General features: G+C 34.2%; 1 protein-coding gene across 2 annotated transcripts in view; it reads right to left on the bottom strand.

The window, feature by feature from the left end:
• Positions 1-22,500, bottom strand: part of dlg1 (discs large 1) — a 671,410-nt gene that overhangs the window by 437,709 nt on the left and 211,201 nt on the right. The window contains exon 1 of one of the 2 annotated variants that reach the window (XM_068350731.1): positions 20,576-20,959. The exons of the other annotated variant lie outside the window; for it this stretch is intronic. Coding sequence (XP_068206832.1) covers positions 20,576-20,944 — 369 coding nt within the window. The 5' untranslated portion in view covers positions 20,945-20,959. Of the gene's footprint in view, positions 1-20,575; positions 20,960-22,500 lie in introns of those variants that run through there. 2 annotated transcript variants of the gene reach the window in all.

Raw genomic sequence — 22,500 nt, 5'->3', positions numbered from 1 at the left:
TATTTTTTCCATCATCATTCTTTCGTATCAGTCTCCAGTCTTCCTATTTTTTTCTATTTATTATTTTTTCGTACCAGTCTCCAGTCTTCCTATTTTTTCTATTTATTATTCTTTCGTACCAGTCTCCAGTCTTCCTATTATTTCTATTCAATATTCTTTCGTACCAGTCTCCAGTCTTCCTATTTTTTCTATTTATTATTCTTTCGTACCAGTCTCCAGTCTTCCTATTTTTTCTATTCAATATTCTTTCGTACCAGTCTCCAGTCTTCCTATTATTTCTATTCAATATTCTTTCGTACCAGTCTCCAGTCTTCCTATTTTTTCTATTTATTATTCTTTCGTACCAGTCTCCAGTCTTCCTATTTTTTCTATTCAATATTCTTTCGTACCAGTCTCCAGTCTTCCTATTTTTTCTATTCATCACTCTTTCGTACCAGTCTCCAGTCTTCCTATTTTTCCTATTCCTCATTCTTTCGTACCAGTCTCCAGTCTTCCTATTTTTCTATTCATTATTCTTTCGTACCAGTCTCCAGTCTTCCTATTTTTCTATTCATTATTCTTTCGTACCAGTCTGTAGTCTTCCTATTTTTCTATTCATTATTCTTTCGTACCAGTCTCCAGTCTTCCTATTTTTCTATTCATTATTCTTTCGTACCAGTCTGTAGTCTTCCTATTTTTCTATTCATTATTCTTTCGTACCAGTCTCCAGTCTTCCTATTTTTTCTATTCATCATTCTTTCGTACCAGTCTCCAGTCTTCCTATTTTTTCTATTCATCATTCTTTCGTATCAGTCTCCAGTCTTCCTATTTTTTCTATTCATCATTCTTTCGTACCAGTCTCCAGTCTTCCTATTTTTCCTATTCCTCATTCTTTCGTACCAGTCTCCAGTCTTCCTATTTTTCTATTCATTATTCTTTCGTACCAGTCTCCAGTCTTCCTATTTTTCTATTCATTATTCTTTCGTACCAGTCTGTAGTCTTCCTATTTTTCTATTCATTATTCTTTCGTACCAGTCTCCAGTCTTCCTATTTTTTCTATTCATCATTCTTTCGTACCAGTCTGTAGTCTTCCTATTTTTCTATTCATTATTCTTTCGTACCAGTCTGTAGTCTTCCTATTTTTTCTATTCATCATTCTTTCGTACCAGTCTCCAGTCTTCCTATTTTTTCTATTCATCATTCTTTCGTACCAGTCTGTAGTCTTCCTATTTTTCTATTCATTATTCTTTCGTACCAGTCTGTAGTCTTCCTATTTTTTCTATTCATCATTCTTTCGTACCAGTCTGTAGTCTTCCTATTTTTCTATTCATCATTCTTTCGTACCAGTCTGTAGTCTTCCTATTTTTTCTATTCATCATTCTTTCGTATCAGTCTCCAGTCTTCCTATTTTTCTATTCATTATTCTTTCGTACCAGTCTGTAGTCTTCCTATTTTTCTATTCATTATTCTTTCATACCAGTCTCCAGTCTTCCTATTTTTTCTATTCATCATTCTTTCGTATCAGTCTCCAGTCTTCCTATTTTTCTATTCATTATTCTTTCGTACCAGTCTGTAGTCTTCCTATTTTTCTATTCATTATTCTTTCGTACCAGTCTCCAGTCTTCCTATTTTTTCTATTCATCATTCTTTCGTACCAGTCTGTAGTCTTCCTATTTTTTCTATTCATCATTCTTTCGTATTAGTCTCCAGTCTTCCTATTTTTTCTATTCATTATTCTTTCGTACCAGTCTGTAGTCTTCCTATTTTTTCTATTCATTATTCTTTCGTACCAGTCTGTAGTCTTCCTATTTTTTCTATTCATCATTCTTTCGTACCAGTCTGTAGTCTTCCTATTTTTTCTATTCATCATTCTTTCGTATCAGTCTCCAGTCTTCCTATTTTTTCTATTCATTATTCTTTTGTACCAGTCTGTAGTCTTCCTATTTTTTCTATTCATCATTCTTTCGTATCAGTCTCCAGTCTTCCTATTTTTTCTATTCATCATTCTTTCGTACCAGTCTGTAGTCTTCCTATTTTTTCTATTCATCATTCTTTCGTACCAGTCTGTAGTCTTCCTATTTTTTCTATTCATCATTCTTTCGTATCAGTCTCCAGTCTTCCTATTTTTTCTATTCATTATTCTTTCGTACCAGTCTGTAGTCTTCCTATTTTTTCTATTCATCATTCTTTCGTACCAGTCTCCAGTCTTCCTATTTTTTCTATTCATTATTCTTTCGTACCAGTCTGTAGTCTTCCTATTTTTTCTATTCATCATTCTTTCGTACCAGTCTGTAGTCTTCCTATTTTTTCTATTCATCATTCTTTCGTATCAGTCTCCAGTCTTCCTATTTTTTCTATTCATCATTCTTTCGTACCAGTCTGTAGTCTTCCTATTTTTTCTATTCATCATTCTTTCGTATCAGTCTCCAGTCTTCCTATTTTTTCTATTCATTATTCTTTCGTACCAGTCTGTAGTCTTCCTATTTTTCTATTCATTATTCTTTCGTACCAGTCTGTAGTCTTCCTATTTTTTCTATTCATCATTCTTTCGTACCAGTCTGTAGTCTTCCTATTTTTTCTATTCATTATTCTTTCGTACCAGTCTGTAGTCTTCCTATTTTTTCTATTCATCATTCTTTCGTATCAGTCTCCAGTCTTCCTATTTTTTCTATTCATCATTCTTTCGTACCAGTCTGTAGTCTTCCTATTTTTTCTATTCATTATTCTTTCGTACCAGTCTGTAGTCTTCCTATTTTTTCTATTCATCATTCTTTCGTATCAGTCTCCAGTCTTCCTATTTTTCTATTCATTATTCTTTCGTACCAGTCTGTAGTCTTCCTATTTTTCTATTCATCATTCTTTCGTACCAGTCTGTAGTCTTCCTATTTTTTCTATTCATTATTCTTTCGTACCAGTCTGTAGTCTTCCTATTTTTCTATTCATCATTCTTTCGTACCAGTCTGTAGTCTTCCTATTTTTTCTATTCATCATTCTTTCGTATCAGTCTCCAGTCTTCCTATTTTTCTATTCATTATTCTTTCGTACCAGTCTGTAGTCTTCCTATTTTTCTATTCATTATTCTTTCGTACCAGTCTCCAGTCTTCCTATTTTTCTATTCATTATTCTTTCGTACCAGTCTGTAGTCTTCCTATTTTTCTATTCATTATTCTTTCGTACCAGTCTCCAGTCTTCCTATTTTTTCTATTCATTATTCTTTCGTACCAGTCTGTAGTCTTCCTATTTTTCTATTCATTATTCTTTCGTATCAGTCTCCAGTCTTCCTATTTTTTCTATTCATTATTCTTTCGTACCAGTCTCCAGTCTTCCTATTTTTCTATTCATTATTCTTTCGTACCAGTCTGTAGTCTTCCTATTTTTCTATTCATTATTCTTTCGTACCAGTCTCCAGTCTTCCTATTTTTCTATTCATTATTCTTTCGTACCAGTCTGTAATCTTCCTATTTTTTCTATTCATCATTCTTTCGTACCAGTCTCCAGTCTTCCTATTTTTTCTATTCATCATTCTTTCGTACCAGTCTCCAGTCTTCCTATTTTTCTATTCATTATTCTTTCGTACCAGTCTCCAGTCTTCCTATTTTTCTATTCATTATTCTTTCGTACCAGTCTGTAGACTTCCTATTTTTCTATTCATTATTCTTTCGTACCAGTCTCCAGTCTTCCTATTTTTCTATTCATTATTCTTTCGTACCAGTCTGTAGACTTCCTATTTTTCTATTCATTATTCTTTCGTACCAGTCTCCAGTCTTCCTATTTTTCTATTCATTATTCTTTCGTACCAGTCTGTAGTCTTCCTATTTTTCTATTCATTATTCTTTCGTATCAGTCTCCAGTCTTCCTATTTTTCTATTCATTATTCTTTCGTACCAGTCTGTAGTCTTCCTATTTTTCTATTCATTATTCTTTCGTACCAGTCTGTAGTCTTCCTATTTTTCTATTCATTATTCTTTCGTACCAGTCTGTAGTCTTCCTATTTTTCTATTCATTATTCTTTCGTACCAGTCTGTAGTCTTCCTATTTTTCTAATCATTATTCTTTCGTACCAGTCTCCAGTCTTCCTATTCATTATTCTTTCGTACCAGTCTGTAGTCTTCCTATTTTTCCTATTCCTCATTCTTTCGTACCAGTCTCCAGTCTTCCTATTATTTCTATTCAATATTCTTTCGTACCAGTCTCCAGTCTTCCTATTATTTCTATTCAATATTCTTTCGTACCAGTGTCCACTTTTCTCATCTATTTCATTTTATTTATTATTTCGTACCAGCTTCCAGTCTTCCTATTTTTTTTCTATTTATCCTTCCTTCGTACCAGTCTCCAGTCATCCTACTTTTTATTTTTTTATTTACTATTCTCTCATACCAGTCTTTTTTTTCTAACTTAATAATCCTTGGTTATAACAGACCCTGGCTCAGTACTCTTATCAATTTCCAGTAACATTCCCTGCCAGACAAATGCTTCCAAATCAGTCACGCCTCGGTCTTCAGAGCTTGACTTATGACCCATCTTCTCTAGTTCAATATACTTCACACCTTATTGCTTGTTCCTCTCCGTTCAGTGATCTACCCATCAGGTTCCACAATTCATAAGGCCGAGGATAACAAGGGAGTCCCTAATCCTTCGCTCGTAACAATAATCCCAGGAAAATAGGAGATAGTTTATCACAATTTGGCGATAAACAGGGTTCGGCCGTGAAGCGTCTGACGGGAGATGGTAGGATATTTTTCTCCAGTAGGTATTTCATAATCAAGCCATCAATCACGACTTGGTTGCTTTATACCTACGTAGTTAATTGGAAACCCCAGCCGTTTGGGCAATATAGTCTCTAGTGCAGTGGTTCCCAACCTGGGGGAAATTTCCCCCTGGGGGGAAATTTGAAGCTTCCAAGGGGGGAAATAATTACACTACCTACTAACTAAAAAAAGCGGAAAATGTCCTCATAGTACGTGCGGCAATTTGCTGTTAGCCATTCAATTGTGATATGATCATATCATTTCTCATTGACATGATATTCAAGGGGAGAATTGGAATATCATGCCCATTTCTGAGGCAGGCGAGTGGGCATGAGGGCTGGGCGGGGCATGAAGGGGGAAATCTGGATGGTTGAACTGGGTGCATGGGGGAAATTACAGGAAAAAGGTTGGGAACCACTGCTCTAGTGTATGCTTTTAAAAAGCAATATATTATCACGCAAAATATATTTTTGATAGGTACTTTATATACAAGCCTTGAGTCAGTAACTTCTCTTCCTTAATTTTATCACCCTGTATGTGAATGAATGAAGGAATGATTTGAAGTTCTCTGGCATGCTGACGTCAAAGGTCATTGACGCCGATATCGTATTTCATAAATAAAGATCAAAAGAATATTCAATTAAAACCAGAAAAGTACATATGTTATAAAAGTTAAACAGCACTAAGAAGACCTGCTTCTAAATATAAATTTAAATGATAAAAGCTAGTTTGTGTGTGTGTGTGTGTGTATGTGTGTGTGTGTGTGTGTGTGTGTGTGTGTGTGAACGAGAATAGGTAATGAAAACAAAGAGGACGATAAACTCATCAACATAAATTTGAAGACTAACAAAATACAAAACTTATAACAAGGAAGTTTACAAAATAAAAACTTTTACCCAAAGACAAACCTCGAGGCCAAGAAAATACAAAGCCTACAATATCATGGTCACTCTAAATATTTTCAAGCAAACAACATTTAAAGAACTTATAAAATTAATATACAAAACCGTTATTTACAGTTAAATAGGTTAAAAAATACAAAACAAACAGAAGGAACATTTAAAAATCATGGTTATGAAATATCAAAACCAGGCTTTAAATATAACGTATAAAATTCACCAAATGTCATCAGTACAATTCCCAACGTTTAATGCTTAAACCCCTTTAGATTTTTAACGTTAAGCTTAAGGGATCCCCTCTCACCTGGAATTGATATGCAGCTTAACGACTTCAAATCAAAGCCAACACGTCACAACGCGAAGTATTTAACCATGTGCAATTTATATTAAAATCATAACAACTATTAACAAAAGGGGTTATCACCCGAGCCAACCATCCCTAGCGAACACACTAACAAACAGAGACGGGTTTTAATAACGAAATTAATCTCCCTTTGAAAGCATTATCTTCCTTAATGAAATTTCCCCCCTCCTTCTCGGGAGGATTTCTAATCACCTCGTATCACTGCATTAATCACTTTTAATCATTTACTCCCGGTGTTGCAATCGAGAGCAATTTGCTTTCATTACTTTCCCTCAAGGCAATAGATCCAGTTGCCAATTCGTATAATAAAGGTCAGACTTTGATTCCCTTTATTGTTTTCCTTGTCATCCAATTAACTTTATCCTGGACTATCATTTCTCACTGATTCAATATTCATACATTTTCTCTCTTTCTCTCTGTCTTTTACTTGCTGGAGCAATATGTAGATTTTAGGAACAAGTTTCGGAGTCTCTCTCTCTCTCTCTCTCTCTCTCTCTCTCTCTCTACATAAGTATCCTTCTTCCCTCTTTTATTCTTTAACAACCTTTCTCTTTCTCATTTGCTGGAGCAATATGTAGATTTTCAGTGAAGGAAATTACTTCAAAGTCTCTCTCTCTCTCTCTCTCTCTCTCTCTCTCTCTCTCTCTCTCTCTCTACATATGTATCCTTCATCCCTCTTTCATTCTTTGTTTAACCCTCTTTATCTCTTTCATTTGCTGGAGCAATATGTAGATTTTCATTGAAGGAAATAACTTCAGTCTCTCTCTCTCTCTCTCTCTCTCTCTCTCTCTCTCTCTCTCTCTCTCTCTCTCTCTCTCTCTCTCTCTCTCTACATATGTATTCTTCTTCCCTCTTTTATTCTTTGTTTAACCATCTTTCTCTCTTTCATTTGCTGGAGCAATATGTAGATTTTCATAGAAGGAAATAACTTCAAAGTCTGTCTGTCTGTCTGTCTCTCTCTCTCTCTCTCTCTCTCTCTCTCTCTCTCTATAAATATATATTTTCTTCTTCCCTCTTTTATTCTTTGTTTAACCCTCTTTCTCTATTTCATTTGCTAGAGCAATATGTAGATTTTCATTGAAAGAAATAACTTCAAAGTCTCTCTCTCTCTCTCTCTCTCTCTCTCTCTACATAAGTATCCTTCTTCCCTCTTGTATTCTTTGTTTAACCCTTTTTCTTCCTTTCATTTGCTGGAGCAATATATAGATTTTAAGTAAAGGAATTAACTTCAAAGTCTCTCTCTCTCTCTCTCTCTCTCTCTCTCTCTCTCTCTATCGTATTCTTTTCCCTATTTTATTCTTTGTTTACCTCCCTTCCTCTTCTCAATTCCAAAATTAAAAATTTTTTATTTTATTTTTAAATCAATGTCCACTTCTCATATTTCCAGCCTCGAAAATCCAATAGAGATGGTGTCAGTGACGCCAAAAGCCTTTTTATGGATCATCTAATCAATCATTTCTTTTAATACGTGGTTTCTGAAGGCATTGGGCCAATATAAGGTGAGGGGAGTCATCTTACTTTATATCTATCTATTTATTATTTACTTGCTTATTTCAACGTGTTTAGATTTACTTAGATCTCTATTTTCTTATTTCATTCATTTCTTCAGACATGTTTTGGGGAAGAGTAAAGTAATGAGGAGGGTGTTTCCTACAAGGGAGATATTCATTCTTTTTAGAATTGTTTAATATTTAGTACTGCTATGATTTATTTTAGTATCATTATCCATATCTTCACTATTACTACCGTTAATAAGCAATATATAATTGTTTACAAAGATGTACATTTATGCCATTCAAATGGTTACAGTAATTACGACTCCAATATCACAATGTGTTAAGTATACAAGAAGGAGAAAATTTATGAATGAAGAACCTATGAGAATGAAAGTTCAGGATAAAACACTATTTATCTGCTCTTATTTTTGTTTTTACGTTGGCTTTCCCGAGACAATATCAACAAATTCGGCATTATATTTAAAGGCTTAAGCTGCTTAGATGCAATTACTTTGTAATATGCTACCTGAACACAAATAATACTGCACCGCAATTGTAAAGTAAGTAATAATATTGGTATTCCATTGGAAAAGGGGACATGAATTCTATGAGTTAATAGTCTGATCGATCTATTTTGGCAGCCATAAGGAAGGACTAAATTTATTTCATGAAATAAGAGTAGTAATGAAAGACTATTTTATGGAATAGTAAGTAGTATTATCCAGTCTAGAAGATATATAAATTGTAAATTAAAATTCCTTCTCGATCACTGATTCCATTTTCTGCCATGATTCCTCCACCAGTTTACTATCTCTCCTTATTCCTGAAGTCCTTCATCACCATAGTTTTTATTTTCTCGGCCAATTTTACATCATATACGATTTAAATTTACTATCTTATTTATCACTTAGGCCTTCTTCATTTCCCACCCAATTTTACATCATATACGATTTACATTTACTCTCACTACCTATTATTTAATCTTCCTTTATTATTTCCATTGTTTTATTTCCCACCCCATTTTACATCACATACGATTTCAATTTACTATTTCAACTTATCACTGAGTCCTTTTTCATTATCTTCTTTCACAGTTTATGATCTCTACTTATTACTTAGTCATTCTTCATCATCTACATATTCTTATTTCCCTTCCCATTTTACATCATATATGATTTGAATTCACTATCTCTACTTATTACTTAGTTCTTCATCCCCTCCATTCTTTTATTTCCAACATAATTTTACGTCATACACGACTCAAATTTATCTCTACTTATTACTTAATACTTCTTCATCATCTCCATTCTTTATTTCCAATCCAATATACATCATAAAAGATTTTAATTTATTATCTCAACTTATTACTTAACCCTTCTTTATCATCTCCATTTTATATTTTCAATCCAATTTTACATCATAAAAGATTTCAATTTATTATCTCTACTTATTACTTAACCCTTCTTCATCATCTCCATTCTTTATTTCGAACCCAATTTTACGTCATATACGATTTAAATTATCTCTACCTATTAGTTAGTCCTTCTTCATCATATCCATTCTTTATTTCCAATCCAATTTTACACCATAAAAGATTTCAATTTATTATCTCTACTTATGGCTTAGTTGTTCTTCATCATCTCCATTCTTTATTCCCAACCCAGTTTCACATCATAAAAGATTTCAATTTATTATCTCCACTTATTACTTAATCCTTCTTCATCATCTACATTTTATATTTCCAATTCAATTTTACATCATAAAAGATTTCAATTTATTATCTCTACTTATTACTTTCCCCTTCTTCATCATCTCCATTTTATTTCCCTTCATATTTTACATCATATACGATTCCTCACACTCCCTCTCCCCCTCCCAATTGACCTCTTCCCCCCCCCGCCCCCTCCCCTCATTTTCATCCACCGATTCCCACCCGACCTCATCGCGGCCCTTAAACCCGACGACTAAACTTTTCTCTACGACTCAATTTGCAAGAGGGCTGACAACGTCGTTTTCCTCTAGTCTCTCTCTCTCTCTCTCTCTCTCTCTCTCTCTCTCTCTCTCCTCTCCCCAATCCAGTTCGGTGTCTCACCTCACTAAATATCGCCGTAAAAGATGGGAGGCCAAATAAGCCGACTTCAATCTGAATATGAAAATCGCACACGCGAGTGAATGTCACTCTTCCGGAACGCTCCGATTTTCCCTGGATTTTCAAGACGTAAATCGCGCGCCCGAACGTCGCCGAATGGCAATCGATGGATTGTTTTCGTTGAGGGGTCGATTGGCGGCAATCAAGGGGCATGAGATACATGGAGGGGAAGAATGAGGGGAAAATATTTGTCTTTTTTACTTTATGATCTGAGCTTACATCGTTTGGAGTATCTCTCAATTGTATTATCAAATGATGGACTGATTTCGGTTGGAGTTGACTGCCGGCAATCAAGAACCATATATGAGGGGAAAAATGTGGGAAAAATTTTGACTTATTTACTTCATGATCTGAGCTTAAATCGTTTGGAGTATCACTCAACTGACTGTATTATCAATCGATGGATTGTTTTCGGTGTGGGGTCGATTGGCGGCAATCAAGGAGCATGAGATACATGGAGGGGAAGAATGAGGGGAAAATATTTGACTTTTTTTATTTCATTATCTGAGCTTAAATCGTTTGGAGTATCACTCAATTATATCTTCAAATGATGGATTGATTTCGGTTGGAGTTGATTGCCGGCAATCAAGAACCATATGTAAGGAGGGGAAAAATGAGGGGAAAATATTTGACTTTTTTACTTTATGATCGGAGCTTAAATCGTTTGGAGTATCAGTCAATTGTATTATCAAACAATAGACTGTTTTCGGTTGGAGTCGATTGCCGGCAATCAAGGAGCATGAGATATACGGGGAGGAAGAATGAGGGGAAAATATTTGACTCTTTTACTTTATGATAATAACTTAAATCGTTTGGAGTATCACTCAATTGTATTATCAAATGATGGATTGATTTCGGTTGGAGTCAATTGCCGGCAATCAAAGGCATGAGATATAAGGAGGGGAAAAATGAGGGGGAAATTTTTAATTTTTTACTTTATGATCTGAGCTTAAATCTTTTGGAGTAACAATAAATTATATTATCTAACGAAGTAACGATGGATTGTTTTCGATGGGGGTCGATTGCCGGCAATCAAGAAGCATGAGATATAAGGTAAGGAAGAATGAGGGGAAAATATTTGTCTTTTTTATTTTATGATCTGAGCTTAAATCTTTTGGAGTATCACTCAATTGTATTATCAAACGATGGATTGTTTTCGGTTGGAGTCGATTGACAGCAATCAAAAGCATGAGATATAAGGAGAGGAAGAGTGAGGGGAAATATGTATGTGAGTTCTAACTTTTTTACTTTATGATCTGAGCTTAAATCGTTTGGAGTATCACTCAATTGTATTATCAAACGCAAATGATACACTGTTCAGGAGAATAATATACTGAAATATGAGACAAAGGGAAACGTAATACACAGAAATATGAGATAAAGGGAAGAATAAAGGGACAAAGGATAACATTTACAATTCTCCACCACCTCCGTTTTCTTTCTTTATCTCAGCCTTTGCTTTCTGAAATTTTAGTTAAATTTTTGAAGAAGGTATATTAATCACCATAGCTCCAAGTGGGTCCAACTGTAATTGGTCGATTAGCTTTCTTATAGGAACTATATATTCACAAAAACATTGGTCACATTTCTAAAAATAAGATAATTTTGTGTGTGTGTGCGTGCATATGACAGTATGGGTGTTTCTAGATATAAAAAAGACATTCAAAGCCATATTTATAATAAAAACTAAGGATTAGAGAGAGAGAGAGAGAGAGAGAGAGAGAGAGAGAGAGAGAGAGAGAGATCCGTAATTTCTCGATTAATCACGAGACAATTTAACGAAGTGGGAGAGCACTTAATGAAACAAGCTCGTCTAAACTTGTCTAGAAACTTCGGCCATCATTTCGTTAAGCGATTTTCGATTTTTTGGTGCTGCTGAGCGTTAACGCCGGCAGCCTTTCCGTTCCTATTTGGAAAAATGAAGACCCATTCCCACATCTATTTAGAAAATTAGTTGAAAACACAGCCACATACACATACACATACACACACACACACACATACATATATATATATATATATATATGTATATATATCATCCACCGCTTTGAGCAACCAGAGTTGTCTAAAAAACTAAATGCATAAAATACGCTTTCGTTCAACAGTGGTACAACAAATTTTTATATAAATTTTTTAAGTGCAGGCGGGGTACTAAGAGCAGTGTGTATATATATATATATATATATACAGTATATATATATAAATATATATATATATATATATATATACATATATATATATATTATTTAATGAAACTGCAATTCTTTCGTTAATTTTTTCAATTTATCATGTAAGGTGACCGAACATCCCCCTGGTACAAGGCTGAAAAGCCATTAACATGGTCCAACAGATATAATTATAATATAATTCCCATTGGAAAATAATGGACTTGCAGATTTGAAAAGAGATTTACTATTATCATTAATATGACCGGGATTCTAATATTGACGTTGATTTTGGTTCATCTGCCATTTTTTGGTTGATTACAGTTTTGACGTTACAGTTTGTAGAATGATTTATTGTTAATTTGTTCTCATCATTTATTTATTTCCTTTCCTCACTGGGCTACTTTTTCCAGTTGGAGCCCTTGCGCTTATAGCATCTTGCTTTTCCAACTAGGGTTGTAGCTTGGCTAGCAATAATAATAATAATAATAATAATAATAATAATAATAATAATAATAACATCTTTATCATTGACATCATCATCATCAGCCGTTACTAGTCCACTGCAGAACAAAGGCCTCTCTCTCTCTCTCTCTCTCTCTCTCTCTCTCTATATATATATATATATATATATATATATATATATATATATATATATATTATATATATACACACATATATATATACATATTATTAGCTAAGCTACAACCCTAATTGGAAAAGCAGGATGCTAAAAGCCCGAGGGCTACAGCTCCTACAGGAAAAAATAGTCCAGTGAGGAAAGGAAGTAAGAAAACAATTAGATTAGGGTGCCCTAGTGTACCCGCAAGCACACACACACATACACACACACACACACACACATATATATATATATATATAATGTATATATATATATACATGTATATGTATACACTGCATACATAAATTGGGTCCTGATTTCCCCTTTTCCATCTTCCATAAGCGGCCTCTTCCACTGCTGGAAACTTTCCGGAAACCAATTACCATAAATTTAGTACACCTTATTGCCGGTATAAGGCTGGACGGTATTATAAGTTTTCACCATCCAAACGGTTATTCCCAAGAGTAAAAACAACACAGGAAATCATTAACGACAGTTCTACGATAAAGGCGCAAGAGGAAGGAAAAATGGTAATAACATCTGCGTTTGAGAAGAAATAATATATCTGCTTAAGAAGAAACAACACACAGAATTATTATTGTGAACTATAACGAATATTATTATTATTATTATTATTATTATTATTATTATTATCATTATTACTTTCTCAGTTCCAACCCTAGTTGGAAAAGCAGGATGCTATAAGCCCAAGGGCCCCAACAGGAAAAATAGCCCAGTGAGGAATGGAAAGAAGGAAAAATAAGGTATTTTAAGAACAGTAACAACATAAAAATCATTATTTCCTGTATAAACTATAAAACTTTAATATATCAAGAGGCAAAGAAACAAGATAGAATAGTGTGCCCAAGTGTACCCTCAAGCAAGAGAACTATGATTTCTATAAATCGTTACGAGTAAAACATTATCTAAAATCGTCAAAATCATTTATATAAAAGTTGAAACGATGATAACCATTACAAATAAATACGAAAATTAAAACTATGTTGGTTTCTATACTGAATTAATTAATAATAACAGTATGGATTATTTAGATAAATTAAAAGTAAATTCTACAAGTTTGAATTAGTTATTACTTTGGCATTCACTTCATTTCTGGATTTAAGTTATCCAATTTATCAATAAAATTGAAATAAACTGTTACAAGACCTAAAAACATTTACAGTAACAAAGACTGCTTGCTGAGAGAGAGAGAGAGAGAGAGAGAGAGAGAGAGAGAGAATTTGATATCCTTACACTGTTACCTGACTTCTGAAATAAAACTTATAATGACTCTCTCTCTCTCTCTCTCTCTCTCTCTCTCTCTCTCTCTCTCATTAAAATAAACAAATGTGCAATAGTCAGTAACACGAGGACCGTTATTCTTTTCAATATTGTAACCGTTACAATTAATATTTCCGTTATATGACTCAATTGAAAAGAAATGTCGTATCAGTTAATTACAGAAACAATATATATGAAAATAGGTGTCGTATTAATTACAGAAAGATATATATATATATATATATATATATATATATACTAATAAATCAATAATAGAAACTCTTGTCTAATTACAAGTGCACAAGTACATCCGGTATGCTGATGATGCATTTATTGACTGGAGTAGAGCCATAAGCATCCCATCATTACTGTGTATCACTTAAAACACTTGTGTGACTGGGGGTGGGGGTGATTGACCCCCAGAAGATGCTACCATTCTGTTGTGGGGGACCTAATTGGTAACGTCCCTGCTTGGTGAATCGCCAGACTGGGGTTCGAGTCCCGGTCAAGGTCGTTAGTTCCTATGATCGCTGCAACCTCACCATCCTTGTGACCTAAGGATGGGGGGGGGGGGTTTGGAGAAGCCTATAGGTCTATGTGCCGAGTAATAAGCTGGCATTGCCTGGCACTCCATGGTTCTAGCTTGGGTGGAGAGGGGGCTTGAGCGCTGATCAATTGTATATATGGTCAGTCTTTAGGGCAGTGGTCTGCTTGATAAGGCAATGTCACTTTCCCTTGCCTCTGCCATTCATGAGTGGCCTTTAAACCTAAACCTTTTGGTATTCAATATATCAATGTACCCAAGTAGTCTTTACTTCAATGGATTGGCGATATAGATAAGCAAGATGGCGTGAGAAACAGTCGTCCGAAGATCTCCGGTTGCAATCTCCTTAATCTATTTCCTTTTTTTATCATTATTATTACTATCTAAAATACAAGCCTAAAACCCTATTTGGAAAAGCAGGATGCTATAAGCCCAAGGGATCCAATAGCCAAGATAGCCCAGTGCTGAAAGGAAATAAGGGTAAACTGGGGCACACTTTTCAGTCTTATTTCTCTTTATCTTGTTATTTTACGTTTTTATAGTTTATATATGAAAGATCTGTTTTAATGTGTATTACTTTTCTTAAAACATTTTATATTGCTCATTACTTCTCTTGAAGTTTTTTATTTCCTTATTTCCTTTCCCCATTGGGCTATTTTTCTCTGTTGGAGCCCTTGGGATTATAGCATCCTGCTTTTCCAACTAGGGTTGTAGCTTAGCTAGTAGAAGTAATAATAATAATAATAATAATAAAAATAATAATAATAATAATAATAATAACATCCTTGTTTTCCAGCTAGGGTTATAGCGGTGCTATTATAGTATGCTATCTACCGTCGAATTTCTATTATAGTATGGTATCTACCACAAAGTATGTTATCTACCGTCAATATCAATCCTCCCGTTTGATGAGGATTATCAAACAGATTACTTACCACCAGTATGTTATCCTCATTGGACTTTAATGATAGTTTAATGATATTTATTGGCAGGACAACATGGGTGCATTATTGGCAGGACAACATGGGTGCATAATTATAAGCAGTTTGTAGGGATGCTTTTGTTACAAATTATTCAAAGATCATCATACAACAATGTTACAAGTTATTCAAATGAAAAATCAAATATTACAAAACTCAAAGAAAATAATCTATGAAAAAAATTCAATCAAAAATTTATTCTACTACTGCTTGTAAATATATCTTACATCATTCAAGAAAGCAGAAAATACATCGTCGCCTTTTCTCAGAACTTTCCAATTGAAACCACCACACTACACACTTCCAGACACATTAAACAAATCAGTGACAGTATTAGGTGATTTCCCAGTTAATTGTAAAGTAGTGTTAATTAGGGTTTCATAAACAAAATAATAAACCAATTCCAAAATTTCAGAAAGGGGTGGTAGATAGCGAAATCAGCGGTAGATAGCATACTATAATAGCACCGTTATAGCTTAGCAAATAATAATAATAATAATAATAATAATAATAATAATAATAATAATAATAATAATAATAGAATAGTTTGGTTAAGCATACCCTTAAGCAAGACCACTCTAACCATCTTGAACCCAAGACAGTGGAAGACCACGGTACAGAAGCTATGGTACAGATTTGATGGTCTGAAAGCTATCACATAAATTTCCATCCGTTGTGAGTAATAGCTCTCTCAAAATGGCCTTCTACAACCTCCGTTGAGAAATCGGTATCCGAAAGCTTCCTCAATTAATTTCCATCTCTAAGATACTTTCGCCAGAAATACAAATAATTCAATCATTCAATTTCTATCCCGGCATATAAAAATATTGATGTCCGAAAGCCTTATTCAATTCCTATCCAAGTGAAAAATCGTCTTCATTTTTAACCCCTCCAGGAACCCATCAGTTAAAAAATTAACTCATTCAATCCTTATGAGATATTGTCCTCCGAAATCTCCCCTCATTCCATCTCCATCCGTATGAGAAATCGTTGTCTGAAAGCGTCCTCATTCAACCTTCAAAGGAGAGTTAGCGGTTGCTTAGACATTTCTTTTCAAAAATAGTTTCGCCGCTCAAAGACCCGTGAAGATAAATCCCAGCGCGCTGCGACGACGTCGGTACGAATAGAATTCGCCGATAACGTTAAATCTGGAGAAGAACCGGAAAGCCGTAAAACGACAATAAAAGGGGACCTCTGAATATTCAGGTGATATCAATAATTCAATAATAAAAACGATGATAATAAAGCTTTCGCTGACAAACACAGTAAAGGAGAAAAATAAAGAATTGAATGGGGAAATATATTCCAGTGTCTAAAGCTCTGATAATGTCATATTTTCTAAACTTTTACCAACGGCAAATCCTTTACCCAAATATGGAGGATGTCAAGCCGAAAGATTGGGATATGAGAGAGAGAGAGAGAGAGAGAGAGAGAGAGAGAGAGAGAGAGAGAGAGAGAGAGAGACTCCTCTACCACATAGCAATATCAAGGGAAAGGCAAAATAATGGCATGAAGTAAAACATTTTTTCCTTCCTTTTATTATTGTGCATAAAGGCTGTCACAGAAGGAAAAAGAAAAGGAAAACGAAAGCGGAAGAAGCGACGTATAAAATCGGATGAAATGAAAAAAAAAAAAAAAAATATGTATACAGTATACATATCCAACTCGAACACAAAGTAGGTCAGAGGTTACGGTTGCCAGATGCAATGCAACAAAAGTTTTCCCTTTCAGTGACTCCGTTTTTGGGGCAACAAAGGAAATAAATGATCGAGGGATGAATGCCAGGCTCTCTATCAACTCCCCCTTCCCCCAAGACCCCTCCTCTAATTGGGTCACTTAGGAGAAACACGTTTTGAATAATACAATTCCCCCCTTCCCCTCCCCGCCCCTCAATCTATAGTTTATATGGGTATTTACAATGGTTTAAAACCTTTATACACACCATAGGTAGGGGTTGGGAAGAGGGACCTCACTTAGGATAAAATAGGAAAGACCCCTTCTCTCCGCATAGAATTTATATGGGTATTTACAATCGTTTAAAACCTCTACACAATATAGGTAGGGGTTGGGGAAGGGGGTCTCACTTAGGCTGCAATTATTATTATTATTATTATTATTATTATTATTATTATTATTATTATTCTTAGCTAAGCTACAACCCGAGTTGGAAAAGCAGGATGTTATAAGCCCAAGGGCTCCAACAGAGGAAAATAGCCCAGTGAGGAAAGGATATAAGGAAATAAATAAACTGAAATAGAAGTAATGGACAATATAAATGTTTCAAGAACAGTAATAACATTAAAATAGGCCTTTCATATATAAACTATAAAAAACTTAAAACAATAAGAGGAAGAGAAATAAGACAGAAAATTGTGCCCCGAGTGTACCCTTATTTCCTTTCTGCATAAGGCTATTTTGCCTATTAGAGCCCGTGGGCTTATAGCATCCTGCTTTTCCAAATAGGGTTGTAGCTTAGCTAGTAATAATAATGATAAAAAGAAAATAGAACAAGAGAACTGAAATCAAATATCTTGAGTGGAGGGAAGAGGGATTTCGAGGCTGTTTAGAAATGAATTAACTTAAGAGAAAAGATCTTCCCATATCAATTCATGTAATAGTAAGGAACATTCTTTCATAATTACAAAACGCTATTGTTAATATACCATTGTTCTATTTTCAATGAATTATTTATACAATAGATGAAGGTCGTTTGTTAGAAATATGTGGCTTAACTTATACATATTCTATTATTTTATTCTAAATGATTATTTATGCGCTTGTTTTTTATTTATATCAGGTACTGTTTACAATACAGCAGTACATTTGGATGTATGATTTTATTTCCGCTACTTTGCTTTTATTATTATTCGTATTTCAACTATATATATATATATATATATATATATATATATATATATATAGACACCCACATATATATGTGTGTGTATATATATACATATATATATAGTATATATATATATATGTATATATATACATATATATATACATCTATATATATACATATATATATTATATAAGTATAAATATATATATATATATATATATATATATATATAACTATATATATATATATATATATATATATATATATATATATATATATATATATATATATATATATATATAACATATTCAGTTACCATAAAAAGTACAATATCAGCTATTCAGATTTTTTAAAATAAAACCTTTAGTTTTATTCGAACTGTAAAAAAATATTTCTTCTGTTATACCTAAATAAAATAATTGATGAAGCCATAGGCCTACTGCTTACACGCAGACAACTGATGTCAGATAAATTCCTAAATGGATAATCTATTCTTAATTTATTCTCTTAATTTCCTCGAGAAGTTAAATTGGATGAAAAATAATGTCATAAAAGATTCTGCCAGCCATTATGTATGAAAGATTTATTTGAATGCTATTATTGTTCATAAAATTCTCTTGTAGTTTTTTCTTAATTCCTTCCCTCACTGGGCTATTTTCCCTGTTGGAGCGCTTGGGCTTATAGCATCCTGCTTTTCCAACTAGGGATATAGCTTAGCAAGTAATAATAATAATAATAATATTATTATTATTATTATTATTATTATTATTATTATTATTATTATTATTATTATTATTATTATCAAATGCTAAGTTACAACCCTAGTTGGAAAAGCAGGATGCTCTAAGCCCAGGGGCTCCAACAGGGAAAATAGCCCAGTGAGGAAAGGAAATAAGGAAAAGTAAAATATTTGAAGAATAGTAACATTAAAATGAATATTTCCAATATAAACTTTGAAAACTATAACAAAACAACAATAATAATAATAATAATAATAATAATAATAATAATAATAATAAAAATAATAATAATAACGGTCTCACCCTATACATGGAATAAAACGATCAGAGAAAAGGTCAAATAAAAAATGTTGCAGAATTCTATGCGACACAAATAACGAGCTTCCACTTTGTAAAAGTTACAATGCAGGTTGACAGACACAAAACAGGGATCAATGGGAGCTGGCTACACAGTGCTTGATGCTTCAAACAAGCTCTGCAAGTTAGCGAGGTTTATATGGGTAACTATTTTCGAGAAAATCAAATTATAATGCAGTATTTCGATAATAAAATATTCCTGCAGAGAGACAGTTCATCTCTAAAAATAAATGTTTATTTGGCAAAATACAATTCCTTATACATATAAGAAGATAAAAGAAATCTTTTAGTATGAAAATCTATATAAATCAGAAAATACTCGAGTAATCTAATAATCTTTCCAATTAAAATCAATCAATTTCAGGTGTTTGTCATGCTGAGCTCACACCGATTTTTTTTTCTATTTATTGAAACTGACAAACAAAATTTAATCAAATGATTGACTGATCAAGAATTTCAACGTGGTGCTTCAAAAGTGTACTGATGACTGACGAATACTCGATCAATTCCAACGAACGTCTTTATTTTGTTGTTTGGTACTTAGCAATGCATTAAGCCCTGTCCACACGATTGACGGGCAAACAATGTTACCAGACCACAACAGGCAGTAAGAATGAGGGTTGATGACGTCAGAAGAGGGAAAAACACAAGCAGGGATCTGGCAACAATGTTTGGTGCCAGGTCCCTGCCTGTGATTTTTCCGCTTCTGAGACCCTCAACGCTCATTCTCACTACCTATTTAGGACTGGTATCACTGCTTGCCCATCGAACATGCTCCATCGTGTGGACTGGGCTTTAGAAACTATTTGGCCGAATTTTTAGAGCCAATTTTCATAAAATTCGGCCAAATGGTTCCTAAAGCCCGGTCCACACGATGGAGCATGTTCAACGGCCAAGCAGTGATACCAGACCTAAATAGGTAGTGAGAATGAGCGTTGAGGGTCTCAAAAGCGGGAAAATCACAGGCAGGGATCTGGCAACACTGTTTGTTCCCAGATCCCTGCCTGTGATTTTCCCGCTTCTGACGTCATCAACGCTCATTCTCACTACCTATTTAGGTCTGGTATCACTGCTTGCCCGTCGAACACGCTCGATCGTGTGGACTGGGCTTTAGGCACCATATGACCGAATTTTTAGAGCCCATTTTCACAAAATACAACTACATGCTATTGGACACATATGACATCTCATAAACGTGAAATCTAAAAGCATATTCTTATTCAAGCACGGCATTACTTAAGCACAATAACTTACCATGGAAGCAATGGTTAAGCTAAGTCATCTCTTCAATCTTAGAATACAGTTAATCCAGCTCAATTACCTGTAATTCCCAGCTCTCTTATACTTCAAAGTACAGTTTTACCTGTAAGTTCTCCAACCTTAGAGAACAGGGCATCCAAATTTACCTGTAGTCTGTGCATGAGATGGATTCTAACCCGACCACACCGGAGCCATCTGGAGGCAGAGCGGCAAACTCTGCACCCCAACAAAAGCCTCCTTTTGGGCGTCTGCATCCTCATATCCACCTCGCATATTTCCTCCAGCATGTGGGCGTATGGGCTGAAGTCCAGAACCCTTACTGTAACGGGCGGCGAATGAGGAGGGGAGACATTCAAGTCGGCTGTATCCACACCCGTGTTTATGTAGGTGGGCGTGATGGGTGACGTGGGGGTTACTTTTGAAGGCTTGTGGTGGGTTCGGGGTGGGGGCGTACAAGGAGGGAGCCTGGTGTAGCCCCCGGTCCAGGCCGACGCCATGGGTTTGAATATCTTCATTTTGATTCGGGTTTTCTAACTCACAAAAAACACAGATTTCACAATTTCCTTCAGACAAGACTGGATGGAGATCTTGCGTCGATTTTTCATTTTGCCACTTTTACACTTCGGACGAACGGAATTATGTTTTTCAATATTTAATGATTTAATTATTAAATAATTTGTAATAACATTAAGCACTCAAAAGATTCCCACCCACCCCCAGATATAGAACGTTTTTCAAAATTAATGTTGAGACACTAGTTTGGAACGTTTTCCAAAATTAATGTTGAGATACTAGTTTAGAACGTTTTTCGTAATTATGTTGAGACACTGGATTAGAACGGTTTTCGAAATTAATGTTGAGACACTAGATTAGAACGTTTTTCGAAATTAATGTTAAGACACTAGTCTAGAACGTTTTTCGAAATTAATGTTGAGACACAAGTTTAGAAAGTTTTTCGAAATTAATGTTGAGACACTAGTTTAGAACGTTTTTCGAAATTAATGTTGAGACACTAGATTAAAACGCTTGTCAAAATTAATGTTGAGACACTGGTTAGAACATTTTTCGTAATTTGTGTTGAGGCACTAGTTAGAACGTTTTTCGAAATTAACATTCAAACTCTTCAAATTAAAGCATCTTTCAGAAACCATTTTCAATTAAAAATAAACCAATGATACGATATATAAATAAAAAAAATATTTTATCTTTAAATTGTCGAGTGATATATCATTATATAAATACTTTCGAAAATGTCATTCTCAAAAACATTTTGCATTAAATTGACAACAAAACCGTCCCAGTTTAAATGCAAAAGTTCTTTCTAAAAGTAACGAATGGAAAAGTTTAGAGTGTTTTTTTATCTAATATTTTTTTTTTCTTCAGATTCAGAATATAAAAGTAGGCCTCAAATGATTTCCATTAATGATTTCGAGGATCCCGTGATTGTGAATAATAAATTCTGTAGTCACCAAATTCAAAACGTAATTAGAATCTATTATTAATTTATAAATATAGCTTTAAAAGGAATGATGCATTTCCTACTGATTGTCTTCGGTGTGAAATGACTAGAATAGAAATGAGATATAGAGATAATTGGATGACCTAATTTCCACAGCATCTTACACCTGGCAACACTGAGATTACCAAACAATTCTTCTTCGCTCAAGGGGTTAACTACTGTAATGTAATTGTTCAGTGGCTACTTTCCTCTTGGTAAGGGTAGCAGAGACTCTTTAGTTATCGTAGGCAGCTCTTCTAGGAAAAGGACACTCCAAAATCAAACCATTGTTCTCTAGTCTTGGACAGTACCATAGCCTCTGTACCTTTCACTGTCTTGGGGTAGAGTTCTCTTGCTCCAGGGTACACTCGAGCACACTATTCTATCTTATTTCTCTTCCTCTGGTTTTTCTTGAAGATTTTATAGTCTATATACAAAAGATATATTTTAATGTTGTTACTGTTAATAAAATATATTATCTTAATTGTTCATTACTTCTCTTGTGGTTTATTTCCTTATTTGCTTTCCTCACTGGGCTATTTTTACCAGTTGGAGAACTTTAGCTTATAGCAT

The sequence above is a fragment of the Palaemon carinicauda genome, chromosome 27, assembly GCF_036898095.1.
Source record: "Palaemon carinicauda isolate YSFRI2023 chromosome 27, ASM3689809v2, whole genome shotgun sequence".
NCBI lineage: Eukaryota > Metazoa > Arthropoda > Malacostraca > Decapoda > Palaemonidae > Palaemon > Palaemon carinicauda.
This window is presented reverse-complemented; position numbering and strand designations above follow the sequence as displayed.